The sequence below is a fragment of the Meles meles genome, chromosome 16 (genome assembly GCF_922984935.1).
Source record: "Meles meles chromosome 16, mMelMel3.1 paternal haplotype, whole genome shotgun sequence".
Lineage (NCBI taxonomy): Eukaryota > Metazoa > Chordata > Mammalia > Carnivora > Mustelidae > Meles > Meles meles.
Genome location: NC_060081.1, coordinates 43,378,419 through 43,402,255, shown reverse-complemented (window position 1 = coordinate 43,402,255; position 23,837 = coordinate 43,378,419). Strand labels below are relative to the sequence as shown.

Below are 23,837 nucleotides of genomic sequence, written 5' to 3'. Positions count from 1 at the left end.
GAAACTGTTCATCTCACTGAGTTGTTATTTTGGGGGCACGAAAAAGTGCAATATACAGACTCATTAACTTGTAATGGCTCATTTTAGTTTCTCATTGAATTGATTTTTGAGACAATTACTAACTTGATTTTTTCCTCTACTTCTCTAGTAATAGAAAGGGTATTTTATTTAGGAAAATGTGAATAAAAATAGTGTTGGTTAGAATGCTCGGAAAAGAGATTTTTAAATCTTATTTTGGAAGTGGTGATATCATGCTTATAAACTTTAAATTTTCTTTGTTTCTTTTCTCCTTTTTCTTCTTTGTGAGGCTTTGAAATAACAAGAGGCATGTCCAAAATTCCCTCTAGCAAGGGAATTAGGTAGGGACAGAAATACATAAACATACTTTGTACATTCTTAATCACTAAATATTTCCAAAGAAATTTTAAAAGTTTCTTTAATAGTCTTTGATTTTACAGGCAGAAAAAGGACCAAAGTTTGCTTTTTCCACACGTTTTAGTAAACCCATACCTCTAAAACCAAAAAGAAATTGTACTAAACTTACCAATTCTTCCATTATTAGCAAGAATGTATTGAGAGCTTCTTAGATGCATTCCAAACTATTAAACTCAGACCTTCTCTTTAGGGGCTTCCTATTTAATTGGGATGTAACTCAATCTGTTAGAGATAATTAAGTAGAAATTAAATGACTATTAATTTTAGACACACAGAAGTCATTTCACTTTGGTAAAATGGGAGAAATATTCATCCACCTAGCCAATAAATGTTGAGCATCAGTTATGTTATATATAAGGTGTTTTGTGAAGGTAAAGGTAATATTTGAAATCCTGATAAAGGTTTGTTTTATTTGCCTTCATTTATGTCACTTTTACTCAAGAAAATTGCCTTGATATTTTTGCTAATAAACGTTTCATTTTTTTTTTTTTTTTTTTTTTTTTTTTGAGGACAGAAATTGATGGGGCACTTGGGTGGCTCAGTCCTTTAAGTGTCTGCCTTTGTCTCAGGTCATGATCCCAGGGTCCTGAGACAGAGCCCTGCAACAGGCTCCTCTTTCTCCCTCTCCCATTCCCCCTGCTTGGGAAAGCTTCCCCTCACTCTTTGCCTGTCAAATAAATAAATAAAATCTTTTTTAAAAATTGATAAAATAGGCTTAAATTTCATGAATTCTTTAGAAAAGTCTTTACCTGGATTATAGTTCTTAGAATTGCTTAGAATGAAAAAATATATATTATTTGTGTGTGTGTGTGTGTGTGTGTGAGAGAGAGAGAGAATATTTTAACACCCTAAATTAAGTTCTATTACATGAAGAGTAATGAACATGAAATTATCTTAAATGTCGGGGCACCTGGTTGGCTCAGTCATTTAAGCAAGCTTCTGACTCTTGATTTTGGCTCAGGTCATTATCTAAGGGTGATGGGATCAAGCCCTGTGTTGAGCTCTGTACTGGGTGTGGAGACTGCTTAAGATTCCCTCTCCCTCTCCTGCTGCCCTTCCATGTCCCCTCCTGTCTCTCTCTCTCTCTCTCTCTCTCACACACACACACACACACACACGCACACACAGAGTGATGGTACACTATGTAGAATGCTACAGTTTGGTAAAGTAATTCTATGTTAATATTAAAATGTGACCAGATACACCTATCTAGACATGAGCACACATCTGACGTAAATTGACCTGATAGTTTTCCAGGACTGGGGTTTTAGTTCCTGTACCTGTGCCTACTCATCTACCCTCATCTATTGGATAAGTGCCTAGTTAAACAGATGGACCTTGGGCTATGTTCTCAAAACAGGTGACCTCTATCTTTATTGAGCTAAACATTGGGTAAAAGTAGCTGCCTTGTGTTATTGTGCTCCTGGCCATGATAATTTGAGTGAAAAGCTACCATTCATTGTTGTTTGTTCTTGGAAATACCTTTTTATTTATGACTGAATATGTGAAGGGTGGAAGAAAACAGAGTTTCAAGATCTGGAAAACTTACAGACAGGGAAGTAGTTCTCAGTGACATATAAAAATAAGTAATTTTAAAAAATTAATATATAATCAGCAGGAGTGTGAAGTGCCATATGGTTTTATAAATGTAGGTAGCTGAGATTTTAGAAAATATTTGAATTAGCCAAGAGACATGGGTTGATCATGGAAATTCTGCCATTCACTGAAGGGTGTGGGAACCAAAATAGAATTCACAACTTCTTTCCTCATGCCCTTGCAACAAGTTACCACTTTAACAGGTACAAATTTTGATTCAGTGCAGGACATTAAGTCCTGTCTACCATTTGTGTAAATACTATATACTCTTACTGTGAAATCAGATATATTTGGGAACCTGAGTTTCCAGAATGGCAGAAGATTTTATGACATCAGAAGTATGTTTTTTTTCCTTTTAATTAATTTATTTATTCAGCGTAACAGTATTCATTGTTTTTGCACAACACCCAGGGCTCCATGCAATACGTGCCCTCCCTATTACCCACCACCTGGTTCCCACAACCTCCCACCCCCGCCCCTTCAAAACCCTCAGGTTGTCTTTCAGAGCCCATAGTCTCTTATGGTTCGCCTCCGCTTCCAATTTCCCTCAAACCTTCTCCTCTCCATCTCCCAATGTCCTCCATGTCATTTGTTATGCTCCACAAATAAGTGAAACCATATGATACTTGACTCTCTCTGTTTGACTTATTTCACTCAACATAATCACTTCCAGTCCCGTCCATGTTGCTACAAAAGGTGGGTATTCATCCTTTCTTTCTTTTTTTTTTTTTTAATAAACATATAATGTATTTTTATCCCCAGGAGTACAGGTCTGTGAATCAACAGGTTTACACACTTCACAGCACTCACGATAGCACATACCCTCCCCAATGTCCATAACCCCTCCCCCTCTCCAAACCCCACCTCCCCACAGCAACCCCCAGTTTGTTTTGTGAGATTAAGAGTCATTTATGGTTTGTCTCCCTCCCAATCCCATCTTGTTTCATTTATTCTTCTCCTATCCTCCTAACCCCCATGTTGCATCTCCACATCCTCATATCAGGGAGATCATATGATAGCTGTCTTTCTCCAATTGACTTATTTCACTAAGCATGATACCCTCTAGTTCCATCCACGTCATCGCAAATGGCAAGATTTCATTTCCTTTGATGGCTGCATAGTATTCCATTGTGTATATATACCACATCTTCTTTATCCATTGATCTGTGGATGGACATCTAGGTTCTTTCCACAGTTTGGCTATTGTAGACATTGCTGCTATAAACATTCGGGTGCACGTGCCCCTTCAGATCACTATGTTTGTATCTTTAGGGTAAATACCCAGGAGTGCAATTGCTGGGTCATAGGGTAGTTCTAGTTTCAACATTTTGAGGAACCTCCATGCTGTTTTCCAGAGTGGTTGCACCAGCTTGCATTCCCACCAACAGTGGAGGAGGGTTCCCCTTTCTCCGCATCCTCGCCAGCATCTGTCATTTCCTGACTTGCTAATTTTAGCCATTCTGACTGGTGTGAGGTGATATCTCATTGTGGTTTCGATTTATATTTCCCTGATGCCGAGTGACGTGGAGCACTTTTTCATGTGTCTGTTGGCCATCTGGATGTCTTCTTTGCAGAAATGTCTGTTCATGTCCTCTGCCATTTCTTGATTGGATTGTTTGTTCTTTGGGTGTTGAGTTTGCTAAGTTCCTTATAGATTTTGGATACTAGCCCTTTATCTGATATGTCATTTGCAAATCTCTTCTCCCATTCTGTCAGTTGTCTTTTGGTTTTGTTAACTGTTTCCTTTGCTGTGCAAAAGCTTTGGATCTTGATGAAATAACAATAGTTCACTTTTGCCCTTGCTTCCCTTGCCTTTGGTGATGTTCCTAGGAAGATGTTGCTGCGGCTGAGGTCGAAGAGGTTGCTGCCTGTGTTCTCCTCAAGGATTTTGATGGATTCCTTTCTCACATTGAGGTCCTTCATCCATTTGGAGTCTATTTTCGTGTGTGGTGTAAGGAAGTGGTCCAATTTCATTTTTCTGCATGTGGCTGTCCAATTTTCCCAGCACCATTTATTGAAGAGGCTGTCTTTTTTCCATTGGACATTCTTTCCTGCTTTGTTGAAGATGAGTTGACCATAGAGTTGAGGGTCGGTTTCTGGGCTCTCTATTCTGTTCCACTGATCTATGTGTCTGTTTTTGTGCCAGTACCATGCTGTCTTGATGATGACAGCTTTGTAATAGAGCTTGAAGTCCGGAATTGTGATGCCACCCACTTTGGCTTTCTTTTTCAATATTCCTTTGGCTATTCGAGGTCTTTTCTGGTTCCATATAAATTTAAGGTTATTTGTTCCATTTCTTTGAAAAAATGGATGGTATTTTGATAGGGATTGCATTAAATGTGTAGATTGCTTTAGGTAGCATAGACATTTTCACAATATTTATTCTTCCAATCCAGGAGCATGGAACATTTTTCCATTTCTTTGTGTCTTCCTCAATTTCTTTCATGAGTACTTTATAGTTTTCTGCATATCGATTCTTAGCCTCTTTGGTTAAGTTTATTCCTAGGTATCTTATAGTTTTGGGTGCAATTGTAAATGGGATTGACTCCTTAATTTCTCTTTCTTCTGTCTTGTTGTTGGTGTACAGAAATGCAACTGATTTCTGTGCATTGATTTTATAACCTGACACTTTACTGAATTCCTGTACAAGTTCTAGCAGTTTTGGAGTGGAGTCTTTTGGGTTTTCCACATATAATATCATATCATCTGTGAAGAGTGATAGTTTGACTTCTTCTTTGCCGATTTGGATGCCTTTAATTTCTTTTTGTTGTCTGATTGCTGAGGCTAGGACTTCTAGTACTATGTTGAATAGCAGTGGTGATAATGGATATCCCTGACCTTAATGGAAAAGCTTTCAATTTTTCTCCATTGAGAATGAAATTTGCGGTGGGGTTTTCCTAGATGGCTTTGATAATATTGAGGTATGTGCCCTCTATCCCTACACTTTGAAGAGTTTTGATCAGGAAGGGATGCTGTACTTTGTCAAATGCTTTTTCAGCATCTATTGAGAGTATCATATGGTTCTTGTTCTTTCTTTTATTAATGTGTTCTATCACATTGATTGATTTGTGGATGTTGAACCAACCCTGCAGCCCTGGAATAAATCCCACTTGATCGTGGTGAATAATCCTTTTAATGTACTGTTGAATCCTATTGGCTAGTATTTTGGCGAGAATTTTTGTGTCTGTGTTCATCAAGGATATTGGTCTGTAGTTCTCTTTTTTGGTGGGATCCTTGTCTGGTTTTGGGATCAAGGTGATGCTGGCCTCATAAAATGAGTTTGGAAGTTTTCCTTCCATCTCTATTTTTTGGAACAGTTTCAGGAGAATAGGAATTAGTTCTTTAAATGTTTGGTAGAATTCCCCTGGGAAGCCGTCTGGCCCTGGGCTTTTGTTTGTTTGGAGATTTTTGATGACTGTTTCAATCTCCTTACTGGTTATGGGCTTGCTCAGGTTTTCTATTTCTTCCTGGTTCAGTTGTGGTAGTTTATATGTCTCTAGGAATGCATCCATTTCTTCCAGATTGTCAAATTTGTTGGCGTAGAGTTGGTCATAGTATGTTCTTATAATTGTCTGTATTTCTTTGGTGTTAGTTGTGATCTCTCCTCTTTCATTCATGATTTTATTTATTTGGGTCCTTTCTCTTTTCTTTTTGATGAGTCTAGCCAGGGGTTTATCAATCTTATTGATTCTTTCAAAGAACCATCTCCTAGTTTCATTGATTTTTTCTATTGTTTTTTTTTTTTTGTTTTCTATTTCATTGATTTCTGCTCTGATCTTTATGATTTCTCTTCTCCTGCTGGGTTTAGGGTTTCTTTCTTGTTCTTTCTCCAGCTCCTTTAGGTGTAGGGTTAGGTTGTGTACTTGAGACCTTTCTTGTTTCTTGAGAAAGGCTTGTACCGCTATATATTTTCCTCTCAGGACTGCCTTTGCTGTGTCCCACAGATTTTGACCCATGTGTTTTCATTATCATTTGTTTCCATGAATTTTTTCAATTCTTCTTTAATTTCCTGGTTGACCCATTCATTCTTTAGAAGGATGCTGTTTAGTCTCCATGCATTTGGGTTCTTTCCAGCTTTCCTCTTGTGATTGAGTTCTAGCTTCAGAGCGTTGTGGTCTGAAAATATGCAGGGAATGATCTTAATCTTTTGATACCGGTTGAGACCTGATTTGTGACCCAGGATGTGATCTATTCTGGAGAAGGTTCCATGTGCACTAGAGAAGAATGTGTATTCTGTTGCTTTGGGATGAAATGTTCTGAATATATGTGTGATGTCCATCTGGTCCAGTGTGTCATTTAAAGCCTTTATTTCCTTGTTGATCTTTTGCTTGGATGATCTGTCCATTTCAGTGAGGGGAGTGTTAAAGTCCCCTACTATTATTGTATTATTATTGATGTGTTTCTTTAATTTTGTTATTAATTGGTTTATATAGTTGGCTGCTCCCACGTTAGGGGCATAGATATTTAAAATAGTTAGATCTTCTTGTTGGACAGACCCTTTCAGTAGGATATAGTGTCCTTCCTCATCTCTTATTATAGTCTTTGGCTTAAAACCTAATTGATCTGATATAAGGATTGCCACCCGAGCTTTCTTCTAACATCAGAAGTATGTTTTATTTATGATTGATAAATGCCATTGCTCTCTAGTTCATGTTTGTGGAAATTGTACTGAGAGGAAGGCAAAAGCAGCAATTAGATTGTCCTGTCCTTGGAAGATAATATGAAATAAGATTTGATTCTCTAATATTGACATACTGATAAGACTCTCAAAGGCATGTGGTCTCTATACATTTTCATGTATTCTCTTTAGTGTTATATAAATTATCACATAGTTAACCTCATGGAATTATGAATATGGGCATATGTTGCTAAAATGATCCATTACTTATTGATAGGATCAGTGACACTTAGGTATTTGCTTCTCTTAATTATGACAATGGTTTGTGGACAGCACACTGAAGTTCAAATTAAAGACTCCTACTTCTCTTTCCTGAATGATTTCTTTGGTTGGTTGGTTTGTTTGTTTGCTTGTTTTTTGGTAGTTCAAGTTTTTACACAAAGAAAGAGACCCCGGATGCCACACACTTTCTTTATACTGTTGTAGGATTTCTTTTTTTATAATGGCGTGAGATTATGCCTAGGATACATAGAACTCTATGGAATAAAGCTCAGTGCAGTGTATATAACCTTTTGTTTTCTGGCTGTTATAATGATTGGATAAACATAGGCATAAGGTTGTTTATTACTTCAGCAGAAACCTGCAATGGAACTTTATGAAGATTTGACCTCTTGAAACAAATTCAAGTGGAATTATCTTATACTTTGCTTGTTATTTGGCTTCCATAAATCTGTGTGGTAGGATAATGGGTAATTATATAAGAAATGGTACAATATTGTTTTATAAAAATGCTTTTCTTTTCCTAAAATAAAAAGTTAGTGCTAAAAGTAATAAATCTGTTACTGGTTAAGGGTTTTTACTGCACAGTGTCTTAGGATAGCTTTATTTGATGATGTTTTATTCAAATTATTATTCTTTTATGTTACATTGTCCTTTGAAACTGCTGAATTGCCTAAATAACATTATTCTATCTCTACTTGATAAAACAGAGAACATACAAGATTAATTTAGATACAGAATAGAAAATAAAAGTCACAATATGTACTTCATTTTATTAGAAGGGAATACATATAGTCATTTGAACAGAAAAAAGAGATAGTGAATTATTTTAATTTTCATACCATCATAAAGGAGTAATTAAAGCTATCCTTATATTATGTACATTATGTGAGTCTTTGTGTATTTATGAGATATGATCACCACCAGCTTTTTCTTAAACTATCTGGCATATTATAGTTCTTGTGTATTATTTTATGTTTTTGTTTGTTTTGTTTTAAATAGTTATGTATTATTTAATGTTTTTATGTTTGTTTTGTTTTAAACAGCAAATGCCAGTCTTCTTGGAGGAGGAGGTGGTAAGTCCTGTACATCACTTATTTTAAAATATATTTTTTACCACACCATCCACAAGATATTAAGTAAGTTGTATGACACTTTAAAGAAAATTAATTTAGCTATAATTATTAACCACACAAGTGATAATCTTCTAGAAAATAACTTACAATAAAAGTAAATACATTGGTTTGCCTTGATGTTTTAAAATAACAAAAGACTTCAAAATATGTGGAATACTGTTTCTTTTCTCCTCAAACTTTGTATTTAACTCTGGCACAAGCTGTAACAGCCCTAGCTATTGAGACAAATACACATGTAGTAGGTGATGGAGTCACTTTTAATATAAATTCTAAAACAGTACATTTGGAGACTTGTGGATTTAGGTATTTTTCTTTTTTCATTATAATGACTTAAAAAAAAAGCTACGGCTTTGTAGTGTAAGAGCTTGATACATCAGCCACTTACTGTGACAAATAAAAAGATATTACTCTTGACACTTTGCTTTTTCTTTTGGCTTGTTTAGAGGAGAATGAATGAGATCAAATTGAGATGAAGAAGAGAGATTCCTATACTGGGAATTTTTTTTTATTATTATTACTAAAATCTTGGAGATGTTGAAAGATGAAAGTTTTCCTAGTCCATCTATTTATAATAAAGTAGGAGGAAATCTATACAATACCATAGGCTGCTTTTCATTTAAGACCCGGATGGATGTAAATACATTTGTTTTCTCTCTTTCTCTTTTACTCTTCTTTTCCCTTCGCTTCCTCTTTTCATGTACATAGTTGTAGTAAGTGTGATTGCACAGAACTTTAGGCTTTCAAACAATTTCCTGGCTATCATCAAGACATTACTGGATAAATTTTATTTGGAAACTAAAATCTTAATCATTTTTCCTATATAAGAATCAATAGATTTTTAGAAAGCAGAATCCTGGAAATAGAAATAATAGAAAAACAGTTCAATCTAGAAAGTACTCTTTATATTATCATGTATTAATGTACATTCTATGGCAGAGTATTTCTTGTCTTCTTCCTTAAATTACTTTAGAAAATATAAATTGATAAGATTTCTCATTGTAATTTTGGAAAATGAGAAGGGAAAATTTTCCTTGGGAAATTTTACTGGGAATATCCCAGTAAATTTTTATTTCTAGGTGTCTCTTGTCAAGAAGACATTTATTAAAATAAATTGCCCATAGTGCTGATTTTCTTACAAAACAAAATATTGGTGTTTTAGCAAATTTTATGAATCCTGTTAAATAAGATAAATCTGTTTCATGTACAAGTAGTCTAGATGTAAACTAGACTGGTTGTATGGTAATTGTATGGTAATTCCATGGTGTCATCAAGCATTCAAGCTCTTAATTTTCTGCTCTTTTTTCCTAGTACATGGAACTCAGGTCCATGGTAGTCACTGGAGTAAATAAATGGCTCTAGCCATTATAGATATGGGGATCAGGAGGAGTAGGAAAGATGGCAAAAAAAAAAAAAAAAAAAGACCCCTAAAAGATGTTCATTTTCTTTAAGTAGCTTTCTCTGAAAGTCTACATTAGCCTTAAACTTATCAAAGGGTCATTAAGGATACATGTAATTTCCTTCCAGGAAGCAATGCACTCATGAAAAAGTGCTTAATGTTGTATTTTCTTTTCTTTTTTTATTCTGGACAGTTTATATTTAACTAATACTGGTTATTTCTTATCCATGATGCCTTTCTATTTAAAACATGGTGATCTTAACTGCTTTGCAAAGGGAATAAAAACAACAATATATTTTCATAGAGGAAAATCTCAGATACACAGGTTGACATGTGCCAAGTTTAAGTCTTTTGTTTCAACCAAGCATAGATAATCACAAACAGAATTTTAAGGAAAAAACATGCTTGTTTCGAATGGCCATGGGGGAGAAGGGGGAAGAACTTGGTACTTCTGGCATACAGCAGATGGGTATTAGGTTATCTGTATTAGAGGAAGGAGTGACAAGTGGAGTGACATATTTAAGAAAGTTCTTTTTAGTTGGAACCAAGAGCAGGGTCAGGAGAAGTTTTTGCAGGTTATTTAGACCTCACTACCAGAGAGAGTGAGACTCTTTCTTTCTTTCTTTTTTCCTTTCTTTACCTCTTCTCTTCCCCTCCCTTCCCCCTACCCCATCCCTTCTTCCCCCTTTCCTTCCTAATTGTTCTTTTTTTATAGAAGAAGAGTTGACATACCGTTGTATTAGTTTTAAGTGTACAATATAAATACAACATACAACTAATACCGTTGTATTAGTTTTTTTTTTTTTATTTTTTTTTTATTTTTTTTTCCCCCTTTTATTAATTTTTTCAGCGTAACAGTATTCATTCTTTTTGCACAACACCCAGTGCTCCATGCAAAACGTGCCCTCCCCATCACCCACCACCTGTTCCCCCAACCTCCCACCCCTGACCCTTCAAAACCCTCAGGTTGTTTTTCAGAGTCCATAGTCTCTTATGGTTCGCCTCCCCTCCCCAATGTCCATAGCCCGCTCCCCCTCTCCCAATCCCACCTCCCCCCAGCAACCCCCAGTTTGTTTTGTGAGATTAAGAGTCATTTATGGTTTGTCTCCCTCCCAATCCCATCTTGTTTCATTTATTCTTCTCCTATCCCCCTACCCCCCCATGTTGCTTCTCCATGTCCTCATATCAGGGAGATCATATGATAGTTGTCTTTCTCCGATTGACTTATTTCACTAAGCATGATACGCTCTAGTTCCATCCACGTCGTCGCAAATGGCAAGATTTCATTTCTTTTGATGGCTGCATAGTATTCCATTGTGTATATATACCACATCTTCTTGATCCATTCATCTGTTGATGGACATCTAGGTTCTTTCCATAGTCTGGCTATTGTAGACATTGCTGCTATAAACATTCGGGTACACGTGCCCCTTCGGATCACTATGTTTGTATCTTTAGGGTAAATACCCAGTAGTGCAATTGCTGGGTCATAGGGTAGTTCTATTTTCAACCTTTTGAGGAACCTCCATGCTGTTTTCCAGAGTGGTTGCACCAGCTTGCATTCCCACCAACAGTGGAGGAGGGTTCCCCTTTCTCCACATCCTCTCCAGCATCTGTCATTTCCTGACTTGTTAATTTTAGCCATTCTGACTGGTGTGAGGTGATATCTCATTGTGGTTTTGATTTGTATTTCCCTGATGCCGAGTGACGTGGAGCACTTTTTCATGTGTCTGTTGGCCATCTGGATGTCTTCTTTGCAGAAATGTCTGTTCATGTCCTCTGCCCATTTCTTGATTGGATTGTTTGTTCTTTGGATGTTGAGTTTGTTAAGTTCCTTATAGATTTTGGATACTAGCCCTTTATCTGATATGTTGTTTGCAAATATCTTCTCCCATTCTGTCAGCTGTCTTTTGGTTTTGTTAACTGTTTCCTTTGCTGTGCAAAAGCTTTTGATCTTGATGAAATCCCAATAGTTCATTTTTGCCCTTGCTTCCCTTGCCTTTGCCGTTGTTCCTAGGAAGATGTTGCTGCGGCTGAGGTCGAAGAGGTTGCTGCCTGCGTTCTCCTCAAGGATTTTGATGGATTCCTTTCTCACATTGAGGTCCTTCATCCATTTGGAGTCTATTTTCGTGTGTGGTGTAAGGAAGTGGTCCAATTTCATTTTTCTGCATGTGGCTGTCCAATTTTCCCAGCACCATTTATTGAAGAGGCTGTCTTTTTTCCATTGGACATTCTTTCCTGCTTTGTCGAAGATTAGTTGACCATAGAGTTGAGGGTCGATTTCTGGGCTCTCTATTCTGTTCCACTGGTCTATGTGTCTGTTTTTGTGCCAGTACCATGCTGTCTTGATGATGACAGCTTTGTAATAGAGCTTGAAGTCCGGAATTGTGATGCCACCAACTTTGGCTTTGTTCTTCAATATTCCTTTGGCTATTCGAGGTCTTTTCTGGTTCCATATAAATTTGAGGATTATTTGTTCCATTTCTTTGAAAAAAATGGATGGTATTTTGATAGGGATTGCATTAAATGTGTAGATTGCTTTAGGTAGCATAGACATTTTCACAATATTTATTCTTCCAATCCAGGAGCATGGAACATTTTTCCATTTTTTTGTGTCTTCCTCAATTTCTTTCATGAGTACTTTATAATTTTCTGTGTATAGATTCTTAGTCTCTTTGGTTAGGTTTATTCCTAGGTATCTTATAGTTTTGGGTACAATTGTGAATGGGATTGACTCCTTAATTTCTCTTTCTTCAGTCTTGTTGTTGGTGCACAGAAATGCAACTGATTTCTGTGCATTGATTTTATATCCTGACACTTTACTGAATTCCTGTACAAGTTCTAGCAGTTTTGGAGTGGAGTCTTTTGGGTTTTCCACATATAGTATCATATCATCTGCGAAGAGTGATAGTTTGACTTCTTCTTTACCAATTTGGATGCCTTTAATTTCTTTTTGTTGTATTAGTTTTAAGTGTACAACATAATGAGTCAATATTTATAAACATTATGAAATGGTCACTGTAAGTCTAGTTATCATCTGTCACCTTACAACGTTGTTATAATATTATTGACTGTATTCTCTATGCTGCACATTTCATCCTTAGGTGTTATTTATTTTATAATTGGAAGATTGTACCTCTTAATTTCTTTTACCTATTTCATCCATCCCCTTACCCTCCTGCCCTCTGGCAACCATCAGTTTGTTCTCTGTATCTTTGAGTCTGTTTTATTGCTTATCTGTTTTGTTTTTTATTTTATTTTTTAATGATATTTTGTTTTTTAGATTCCACATATGAATGAAATCATATGGTATTTGTCTTTGTCTGACATATTTTACTTAGCATACTACCTTCTAGGTCCATCCATGTTATTGCAAGGGGCAAGATATCATTCTTTTTTATGGATGGGTACTATTCTGTTGTGTGTTGTGTGTGTGTGTGTGTGTGTGTGTATGGTATATATATGTGTGTGATTGTGTGTGTGTGTGTGTATATGTGCACACACACACATGATCTCCTATATTTCAATCCATTCATCTGTCTCTGGATATTTACGTTGTTTCCATATCTTGGCTATTGTAAATTATGCTGTGATTAACATAGGGGTGCTTGTTTCTTTGAGTTAGCCTTTTCATTTTCTTCAGATAAATACCTAAAAATGGAATTGCTAGAAGTAGTGTTCTGTTCCCTAAGAAGGAAGGGGATAGTGGAGGTTTTGGTAGGCAATAAGTAGTTCCTGCTGTGATGGGAAGGCCAGCTACTGTTCAGAAAGCCTTGCCATGCTGCTTTGTTTTTAATGTGTGGAAACACAGTTGGTGTCCATAGAACAACTCTAGTGTTTGGCCTGTAGGTCCTTATAATTCTTCTAATCTGTGTGAGAAGATAATATCATGAATTTTTAGCATTGTCAAGAAATTCAGGAATAGGCAAATTCAGGTTTCTATTTACCTGAAGTATATACTTTACTTCTTCCTCTAGATGGTTGATTTTGCTAAAATGCAGTTTTTGCCATAATTTCTAATTTCTGAATTCTAAAATTAGCGACTTGGCATCATCATAAAGATAAACTACAAGTATTTAAGATGGCTGTAATTTCTTTCTTTAAAGTAGGTCATTGATGGATTTAAATTTATTTATCCACTTCTAGAGATGTCAGGATTGCTCTAAAGTATGTCTGATTTTTGGAAAGCTATATTTAAAAATTAAGCTTAAGGAATATTTTTAGTCCTTTTTGAATGGAATTTTAGTCTTCTGATTCTATGACAAATCTTTTTAATCCTGTCAGTGATACTTATAAAATAATATTTAATAATCATCCAATAAGGGACAATTGAATTGATGTAATTCTCTTGGATTTAATTGAGGTTTCCTTTATTGACTTGAATTAATATCCCTTCAAAAGCCGCTAAAGGGAATAATTCTTTGATTGACTAAACAATCTGATCAAGAAAATTTGACACTGCAGAAAAAAAATAATAATGTTATCTTAAGTACCATTTCTTCAGGCCCTCAAGAAGGCTTTGCCCCAATTGTATGTAAGTGTTACTTAAAATTTAGACAAAATCAGTGTACATAAAATTAAATTATCTGTAAAATCTTCACATTTTGTTGTTCTTTTCTGAGTGCTTATAAACCAAGAAGAGAGGTTTCCTAAAAGGCTATTAAAAAAAAAAAAAAAGGCCTCAATCATCCTCTCATTTCTGCTTTGAAAGTGAGAGAATCTCTTCCCATTGGTGTGAATTTTTATCTTTGGGCTAGAGGTTGTTCTTTCTAGGAATTTAGTGTCACTGACTGCATTCATCATAATGAACACTGGTGTTGGGGTCACAACTATGTAATCATTTCAGGTGAAATGCTTGGTAAATTTGATCATCTCTGTCTTTATTTCCTGGATATGTTAAAGGCAGAGACGAATACTAACTTCTTACAAAAGTATGTGGCTGGTCTGTGATGACTGGATTCTACCTTTCAGGAAGCCTTTACATTACCTTTGCATACCATTATAATGCTAAAAAAACCCTTAGAATTTGTAATAATTTTTTACAAGCTTTCCATCATTGCTACCAGTACTACCCTGTATAACTAGCTGTTTGACACATTGATATATAAACCAGATAATTTACTCATTTTATTAGTAAGCATAGACTATATTATATGTGGTAGCCAGTAAGCCTAAAAATCTTTGTGGCTTAATAAAATGAGTTTTATTTATTGAATAGGACTGTTGGCACTCCTAACTATCCTATAGGTGGCAATACAGAGACTCAGGCTGTTTTTATCTTGAAGCTACGCCGTGTGATGTGTAGCTGCTAAGAATGTCACAAAGCAGGAGGAGAGAGCTGGAGGACTTTGTGAAATATATTTACAGACCAGTTTGGGAATGTCTTATATCACCTCTGTTCGTATTTCATTGGTTAGAATTCAGGCAGGTGATCCCCCAACCTAACTACAAGGAAAGTTGGGAGGAATGGAGTCTTCCAGAATTTCCAGGAAGAAGAAATGGTGTGGTAGATACATAGCGACTATCTCTGCCACGTTCAAATGAGATCAGTGTTTATTATTATTATTATTATTATTAAATTAATGGTGAGGAAAATGAAACTCTGGGGGATTTGCTGACTTCTTTGAAGCCATAAAGCTTATAAAAGGTAAATGTTGAATGAGAAGACAAGGTTCTTGAATTCTACTCTAGAGCTCTTTGTCTTTGCTCTGTGGTTTGTAATATGTGTTTGCTCTTTAGATTTGCTGTTTCTGTGTACAGGTAGATAACTGTTTACACCGGGAAAAATGAATGAGGAGATGGGGAAACATGCATTTGAGATATGGGTGATGTTTTCCTTGGCTTATTTTCACAAGTCTCAAACTCAATTGATAATTTGAACATGCACACAATGGCAGTGTCTTATAGTATTTAGATTGTTTTGGATTGCTGCCCAGATTCATGTACCTTTTTTGTGTATTTAAGGTTCAGTCTTAGAATACACTGTATTTTAAATACCTGTTCACTCATCTGTAATAAGAATGTTTTACATGCACAAAGTCCTGTGGTACACTTTTGGAATATATAATTAAAAAAAAAACCAACAAACCCAACATTTACATTTAGCTTCACATTATGTGAAGAAGCAGAATTAGGAAGGAAAATCAGATTTTTTTTTTCAAGAAAAAGAGTTACACATTTTATTATTTAACAAAGGAAAATCAGAATTAAAGAGCTAATTCCTCAATTCCTTTAGATCACTACATTAAATAGATAATTTACAGTTTCTTACTTTAGATAATGTTTTTTCTCCTCTCGTTGTCACAATAATTAATTTAAGACCAGTAACTGCTGATAGAAACTAAATAGGACATTATTTATGGGATTTGCTTCCTTTACCTCTCTGTCAAATCTTCTGAGTGTTGAAACCTGAGACATAATATTAGACTTTTAAAGTAACATTTCCTGATAGAGTGGCAATTTAAGGTTGGGTTTTTATACACAACTTAGTAGGACTGCTGTTTTAATCACATACACACATATATTTGTATCAATACTATAATTTTCTAGCTTATCCTTGAGGTGACTCTATGGCAGGTTAATCTTAAAAACTCTAAGTGTAAGCAGCTATCACTAAAGAAACACTCAGGCCCACCCAGATGGAATGTATGGGAAAGCCATTTTTCTAGAATGAGAACATAGCATATATTATCACCTTTACTATTTCCAAAGGCTTCTTGCTCTTTTTTATGCCCCCTGAGATTAACAAGTTTCACTGGCCTTGGGTTAGAAACTGCTTCTCTGAAGTCTTTTATTTCTTGTTTGGACAGTACTACTTGCAGAGATAATTCCTTTTTGTTATTAATGGCTATTTATATGTTCATGCAGCTTGTGTGAGGTGTCAAAATGCATGCTTCAAAAGCCCTAAAATCATAAAACTATTTGGTGTTATGCCATCAGTGTTTCCTCACTCACCCATCATCTTTTTCTACATATAGACACACAGATATGCAGATATTCATTCATTCATTCATTCAGCAAATACTAGCTCAGTAACTACTGTGTGTCAGTTTTAATTATTGATTTGGCAATAAACACAGCCCTTTCCCTGTGACTAATCATGGTCCCTGTTTCATTGATAGAATTCTCCACGTTCTTTCAAAGGTTTCAAGCATCAGATTCCTTCTTTAAAAAGAAGAACAAATATCTAGAAAACAAAAACAAAAACAAAAACCTCTTTTCATGAAAAATCCGATTTGTTACCAAGAATTCCCAACATGAAAAACAACATATTTTAGAGCTTTTTGAGTGTGTTTAAGTGGGTGTATTTTCATAAATTACTTTGTAAACATTCACAAGCAAAGTAGAATGCCTTCTCACCCTCTTTCTATACACCAATTGGATTTCCCCTGGCATATATCACTCCCCACAGAGATTCTGTGTTTTCACTCTTGTTGAACATTGAGATCTGGCCCAGGCCTTGGGCATGCTGGGAGGAATCTAGGATAATGGTCAGCAGTGAGTGACCAAGGCCAGTGAAAGCAGGTAGGTTGTAGGGGTTGCCCCTGAGGTCATCAAGCATGTCTGGCAGTGAGTTAGCCCGCTGGCCTATGCTCAGTAGGCGAAGGGGTCCCAGCCATGGGCCTGGAGAGTAGTCTCAGTCATGAGAGAGCAGCATGGCAAGAGAAACTCAGGAACCCTGGCCTTGCTGGTCAGCAGGAACCCAGTCTTAGGAGCAGAGCTACAGGAAGGGACGTGATGCTAAACAATAGAAAACAGGCTTAAATCTTGACTGCGTCAGGTAGAGTTGATCTTAGACACTGCAGGAGGTTAAGCCTGTTAGAGATCAGGAGACAGAGAAGTGAGGAAAGAGAGGGGAAGGAGGATGTAGGGGGCAGGAGCCAGGCCAGGTCTGCCAACATTCAGCTATGTACTGAACCAGCCTACCTTTGTCCTCTCTTCCTCCCTTCTTTCCTCTCTCTTTCTTTTCCTTCCTCGTCCCCTCTCTCTTTCTTTTCCTTTCCTTCCTTCCTTTTCCCCCCTCTTTCTCCCTTCAACAGCATGTTGGATTACCTCTTATATTCTAGTTTTGAAATTTAGATGGCAAAGATTTTATAAATAGGTGCAGTTAGAGCTATAAATTTTTATTTACCCATTATTATCTTAAAAACTAGAAAGGTTCTTAATACAGGAGAAATGAAGCAGAAAAGATGAAGTCAACATCTTGGAGTGGTTAGGGAAGACTTTCCAGAAGAGGTGACACTTAGAGGATGAATATCTTTCACCAGGAGAAGAAGAATATAAAACCCACTCAGTTTTATTTCCTGCTGTGTGATTTAGATATCATATAGATATCCTGCTGTACTTCAGTTATACCCCTTACTGTTTTTCATAGTATCTGGAACTTGGTTAAACAGTTTCCTCTGACCATCCAGGTATGTCACTTAAAATGGGGTCAACAGTGTTAGAACTGAAGAAAGGAGCTCTGGTGCTAGTGCTGTTGGCAGCCAGCCTCCACCAGAGAAACCTGGGCAAAGTGGTCATCCCCAAAACAGGCTCCTCCCAGCCATGTCTTCTCTGATTACCTTACCTGAATGCATCTCAGTCTAGGGATGAGCAGCTCTGCAGCTGCCCACACCAGTTGGATTTCAAATATATGATTTCCTCATTCCACATAAGTTTGTCTAGTTCTATTCTTAGAAGTTTGACCCAGCGGTGGTTGCCCTAATCCTGTCTGCCATTTGTCATTAAGCCTCCCAGATGCTTCCTGGTGGAGGAAGAATAAGGGTATGAGGTCCAGGCCATGTCTGTGCTTGAACTTTCCTATTGTAATGGCCATTCCGAGGGCATGCTTTGTTTATATACCTCTAACTTTGATCACCATGATGCCGTTATTCTAACACTAAATTTTAAAGTTATTCTTCATATTGACTCAGTATTTACTCCCCTTTCTAAGCAAAACTGCACCATCTAAAAACCGTGTCAGAGGGGCAGCCCTATGCAGATTATATGCCTCCTCTCATTCCAGCCATAGCTGATAGAACCTGGAAGGATACATTTTCCAATTAGGGAATAAACTTCTTGAGAAGAGAGACTTTTTTACTTACCTTTACAGCCCTGGCAGCTTCTACTGTATAGTAGACACTTTATTTAATTTTGAGATATTATTCGTATCCTGGATTCTTAACATGTTTAGCTATTTCAGTTTTGTATAGATTGCCTGAAAAGATAATTTCTTTATCTTTAGGTGATCTCTAAATGAAAGAAACAGAACTTTTAAAAATGCTTATAACATACAACCTGAAGATCATATTTATATTTATGCAGTAATTATTTTAAGCATTGTATTTACTTTTATTTATAAAAGTTTATATAACCAGCATCTCATAATTGTCATTAAATACTATGATTACATGCCTTGAATCCTGGAGGACAAAAGAACAATATTTATTTGTATAGATGTAAAAATGAAATACACTAAATTTGCTTTCCATGGAATTCATAGAAAGAAGGGAAAGCTCTTTTCTTTCATTCATGTTTTGTCACATTGCAGATATTTTACCAGTTATAACTTTCAATCAGAAATATTATTTTCATTATTGATTTTTCTTGGTTGGATTCATCGGAAAAATTTTAAAGTGCTAATGTGCCAGTTAAACTTCCATTTAGAAATAGGATTAAGGACACACCGTAGGAAAAGTTTTTAAGATAGTTGGCTTAGCTATTGAACCTTGTACTTGAGAAGCATTGGACAGTGAAAATTATGGGCAGTGATCTCTTAATATTTTACTTGATGAGGTTTCTCTTTGAAAATAATGAATTGATTTTGTAATGTACTTCTAATTTAAAATATTAAGATATGAAAATGGGAGGTAACTTAGAAATAGAAGTATGAACATTGACCCTATAACCTCTATTTTATGATTAATTAAAATAAATAATCACTTTTTAGGTTCATAGTTTTGTTTTATTAAAGATAATTGATTCTTTTCTCTGATGTAGGCTTCATCTCATTAGCTCGTGGGTGTTTCATAAAACCTTTGTTCAATCCTTGTGTTCAACCTTTAGAAGAATAATACAGATGGTTGCTCACTTAACAGTTTGACAGTTTTCTGAGATTATGAAGGTGCATAAGCTATACACACTCAATAAAAACTGTACTCCGAATTTTGAATTTTAATCTCTTCCCAGACTAGCGATATGTGAGATGATACTCTTCTGATGCTGGGCAGTGGCTGTAAACCATAGCTCCCAGTCATTCATATGATCATGAAGGTAAACAACTGATATGCTTACAACCATTCTGTCCCCATACAACAATTCTGTTCTTTCATTTTTAGTTTAGTATTCTGTATATTACATGACGTATCCAACTCTTTAGTATAAAACAGACTTTGTGTTAGATGATTTTGTCCAATTATAGGTTAATAGAAGTGTTCTAAGCACATTTAAAGTAGGCTAAGCCAACCTATGATATTTGGTAGTTGGGTGCATTAAATGCATTTTTGACTTACAACATTTTCAACTTATAATGGGTTTATCATAATGTAACCCCATCATGAGTCATAGTGGATCTCTAAAGTAAAGACATTTACTCTTAAGTTTTCATGGCTGAAGTTCAACTTATTTTAAAATCTGAATTGCACTTAAAATGATACATCTTATCTTTATTAAATCTTTAATTGAGTTATGTGAAGAAATATTCTATGTGCATTGTGATAGCTGTTTTCCCTGTTAATAATATTAAGCATTGAGACTTAGAAAATTTTGGATAAAATAGTGATATCATTACAGAACAGACAACATGGGAGGGGATTTTTCACACATGTATTATTGGGGGAAAGAGAACCAGCAAGATTGAGGGAAGGATTTTAGACACAAAAAATATAGTAGACTGAGGAAATCAAAAAACCTTTTTGCAACAAACTCACATAAATTATGGGTAAAATATAATAAAAAATTAATATATCAGACAGCTTGCAAGTAGGAATGGGAATCTTTGGATATAAACAAGGATTATATCCTTGGATCTATAAACAAGGGAGTACTGAAAAAAAAGTGAATTAGAACTATAATATAAGCTATATATTATTGATGCCTTCGTGGTAGTATACATGGTGATGGGGGATTAAATACCAGGCGTATGAGACTTGTTCTCATTTGGGGACACAAAATAGGACTGTATAAAGTTGGAGGTTAAAGCTTAGATTCTAATCCAAAGCTAAGATCTGTTACACTTGAAAAAATTCCCCATTAGCTCAAGAAAGGTATAAAGAAGATTTCCATCCCCCTCACCCACCTAAAAATTAAGTATCCCAAGTCTGCAACTTCATTGTGTTTAGTATTTAAATTTATATTACTTCTGTCTAAGAATTCCAAACCCAACAAACTAACATAAAAATTGGCCCTAGCGGTTATTATCAAAGGCAGATTTAAAATTACTCTGGAGGTAAATGCCCAATACCCAGGCCACAGGGTATTCTCACGAAAGAAAAAGCCTTGTCACAGTATTTCATCTATAACTCTAATCTGATTGAATGATGTATCAGACTTATTTTATTTTACTTTATTATAAAGATTTTATTTATTTGTATATTCGAGAGAGAGAATGAGCAGGAAGGAGACAGAGAATCTGAAGCAGACTCAGTGCTGAGTGCAGCGCCTGATGTGGGGCTCAATCCCACAACTGTCAGATCATGACCTGAGCCAATAGTAAGAGTTGGACACTTAACTGACTGAGCCATCCAGGCACCTCCAGAGAAATTTCAATAGAAGGGCACTCTAAAAAGTTTTTGATCAGTATACCTCACCTCAAAACTATAAAGGTCATCAAAAACCAGGAAAATCTGAGAAATTCTCAAAACTAAGAGGAATGTAATGAGATTTATCAGCTCACTGAAATGTAGTGTCATGGAGGATATTCTGGAATAGAAGAAAACATTAGGTAAAATTAAGAAAATGTGAGTAAACCTTGGAACTTAGATAATAATATGTTAATATTAGTTTATTAATTACAACAAATGTACCATACTCATTTAAAATATTAATAATAAGGGAAACTGAGTGTAAGTACATGGGAACTCTCTGTACTATCTTCTCAATTTCTCCGTAAATCTAAATTCTTCTAAAAGATAGTGTATTCTGAAAAAACAGGAATCAGTCCAAAATGCACACCAAATATGTAAGAGTCACAATGAGCATCAAGACTAGACTCCTAATCAGGGCTCCTGGGTGACTCAGTTGGTTAAGCATCTGACTCTTGGTTTTGGCTCAGGCCATGATCTCATGAGTCATGAAATCAAATCCTATGATGACTCATGCTAAGTAAGGAGTCTGCTTCAGATTCTCTCTCTCTGCCCTTACCCCTATGTGTGTACTTGCTCTTTCTCTCTAAAATAAATAAGTAAATCTTTAAAAATTAAAGCTAGACTCCCATGAAACTAAGGTAGCCAGACAGCATCCTAATAGAAAGTAGCAATCAATATGTTTTACATGATTAAAAGTCTAAAAATTAGAATCCAAACTCTAAGAAAATGATAAAATAACAAAAAGAGGCAGGTGTGAAAAAGAGAAAAATTGAAATCCTAATGTGAAATATTAGGAATATTAGTGAAATATGTGAAATTAAAAAACTCTAAAACAGATTTGTATAAAATATTAGACATAACCAAAGACAGAATTAATGACTTAGAAGATAATACTGTAGGAATTACCCACAATGCATCACATAGATATAAATGGTATATATGAAAAGATGGGACAGGGAGAAAACTGATAGAGGAAGAGCATCCAGTATGTATACAATGGGAATTCCAGAAAAGAAAAGAAAGAAAGGCAATATTTGAAGAGATATTAGTTGATAATTTTTCACAATTGCCTCAGAGATAAGTTATCCCATAAAATGCACATACTGATTTCTAGTGAGAAAAAATTAAATCAAGCATTATAGTGAATCTGTAAACACGAAAGAGAAAGGTAAAAACTTAAATGACACCAGAAAGAATTTTGTATAAGAAACAACGTTTAGACTGACAGCTGAGTTATCAGCAACGGTGATGCTAAAAGGCAACAATATAACATTTGGGAAAAATGGATATTATCCTGGAACTTCTTTATCCACAAAACTGTCATTCAATATTGAGGCAAAAATAGACATTTTCATATTGAAAAAAATTAATCATAGACCCTTGCTGAAAACTACCAAAATGTCAACTTGAGTAGGAAGGAATTTGAATTGACTTTCCATACATCAAAAAGATTGTTATGACAAGTCTACAGTATTATTATTTTTCAACGTTTTTAGTGTAGAAAATTTTATACATGTAGAAATGCAGAGTAATGTAGTAATTCAGTTTTCTCATCAAGCAGTTTCAGCAATTTTCAATTCACAGCTAATGTTTCATCTTATACCTCCATCTACTCCAAAACCTAGATTATTTTGAAGCAAATCCAAGAATCATATTTATAAATATTTTGACATGCACCTTTTATTGGTAGGGGGTGTATTTTTACTCTTTTTATTTTAAGATCATAAAATTATGAATTTTAAACCTAAAAAATCCTCCATAATATCTTCAGATGTCCAGTACTGTTCATACTATTCCTTCTATTTTATAATTTTTTACAGTATATTTGCTTGAATTGGTATACAAATAAATTTTTTTTCCTAATTGTTATATCTTTTATGTCTCTTTTAATATATGGATTACTTATTCATATCTGGTCTCAATATATATCTCTGAAAGGTAGTCTTTCTGTATGTTTACGCTTTCAAGTTGATACCTACTTAACTTACTTTGTTTTCATTTTGTTTTTGATTTTGGGAGATTGCATTTTAAAATGTAGTTTTGTAATTGGTAAACATTTTACATTACTTTTATAATTCTGTTTCATAGTTAACTTTTTGGGAAAAAAGTAAAGTTTAAGTCATTCTGTCAAGAAATGTTTAGATAAGTATATCATACTCAAAGATAGGAATATATAATTGCAAAATAATTTTAAAAAACCAAATAAACCCAAGAGCCCCCTTTTCAGACATGGAAATTCCTTGTAAAAATTCTGGACTTTTATAAGCTTTCCTACTGTGTTTGGCTAGCTAAATGGTACCTAAGCTCTTACACACAGAGATTTATATCCACCCCACCAAATGGCTCAGAGTTAGGAAGTACTTTACATAGTTTCCAGGATATGTCTATTTATCTTCCTAATTATATAGTACCTCTGGTATAATGCTTGTGTAGCTGATCTACTTGTATTAAAGGTCCACTTTTTCAAAAGTATACAAAGGAAAAGTTTGTTAAGTTCCTGTTTTAAATATTCATTCCTTACCCCCAAGGAGACTGTGAATGTGACCTGTAAGGGTACAGTAGGAAATAAAAGTCCAAGCAGATACTACGGG

The 23,837-nt window shown here is 35.3% G+C and overlaps 1 protein-coding gene across 1 annotated transcript in view; it reads left to right on the top strand.

Moving 5' to 3' along the window:
- MACROD2 (mono-ADP ribosylhydrolase 2) overlaps positions 1 to 23,837 on the top strand; it is a 2,072,211-nt gene that overhangs the window by 515,701 nt on the left and 1,532,673 nt on the right. Inside the window, exon 4 of the mRNA XM_045980851.1 lies at positions 7,975 to 8,004. Within this exon, the coding sequence (XP_045836807.1) occupies positions 7,975 to 8,004 (30 nt within the window). The remainder of the gene's footprint in view (positions 1 to 7,974; positions 8,005 to 23,837) is intronic.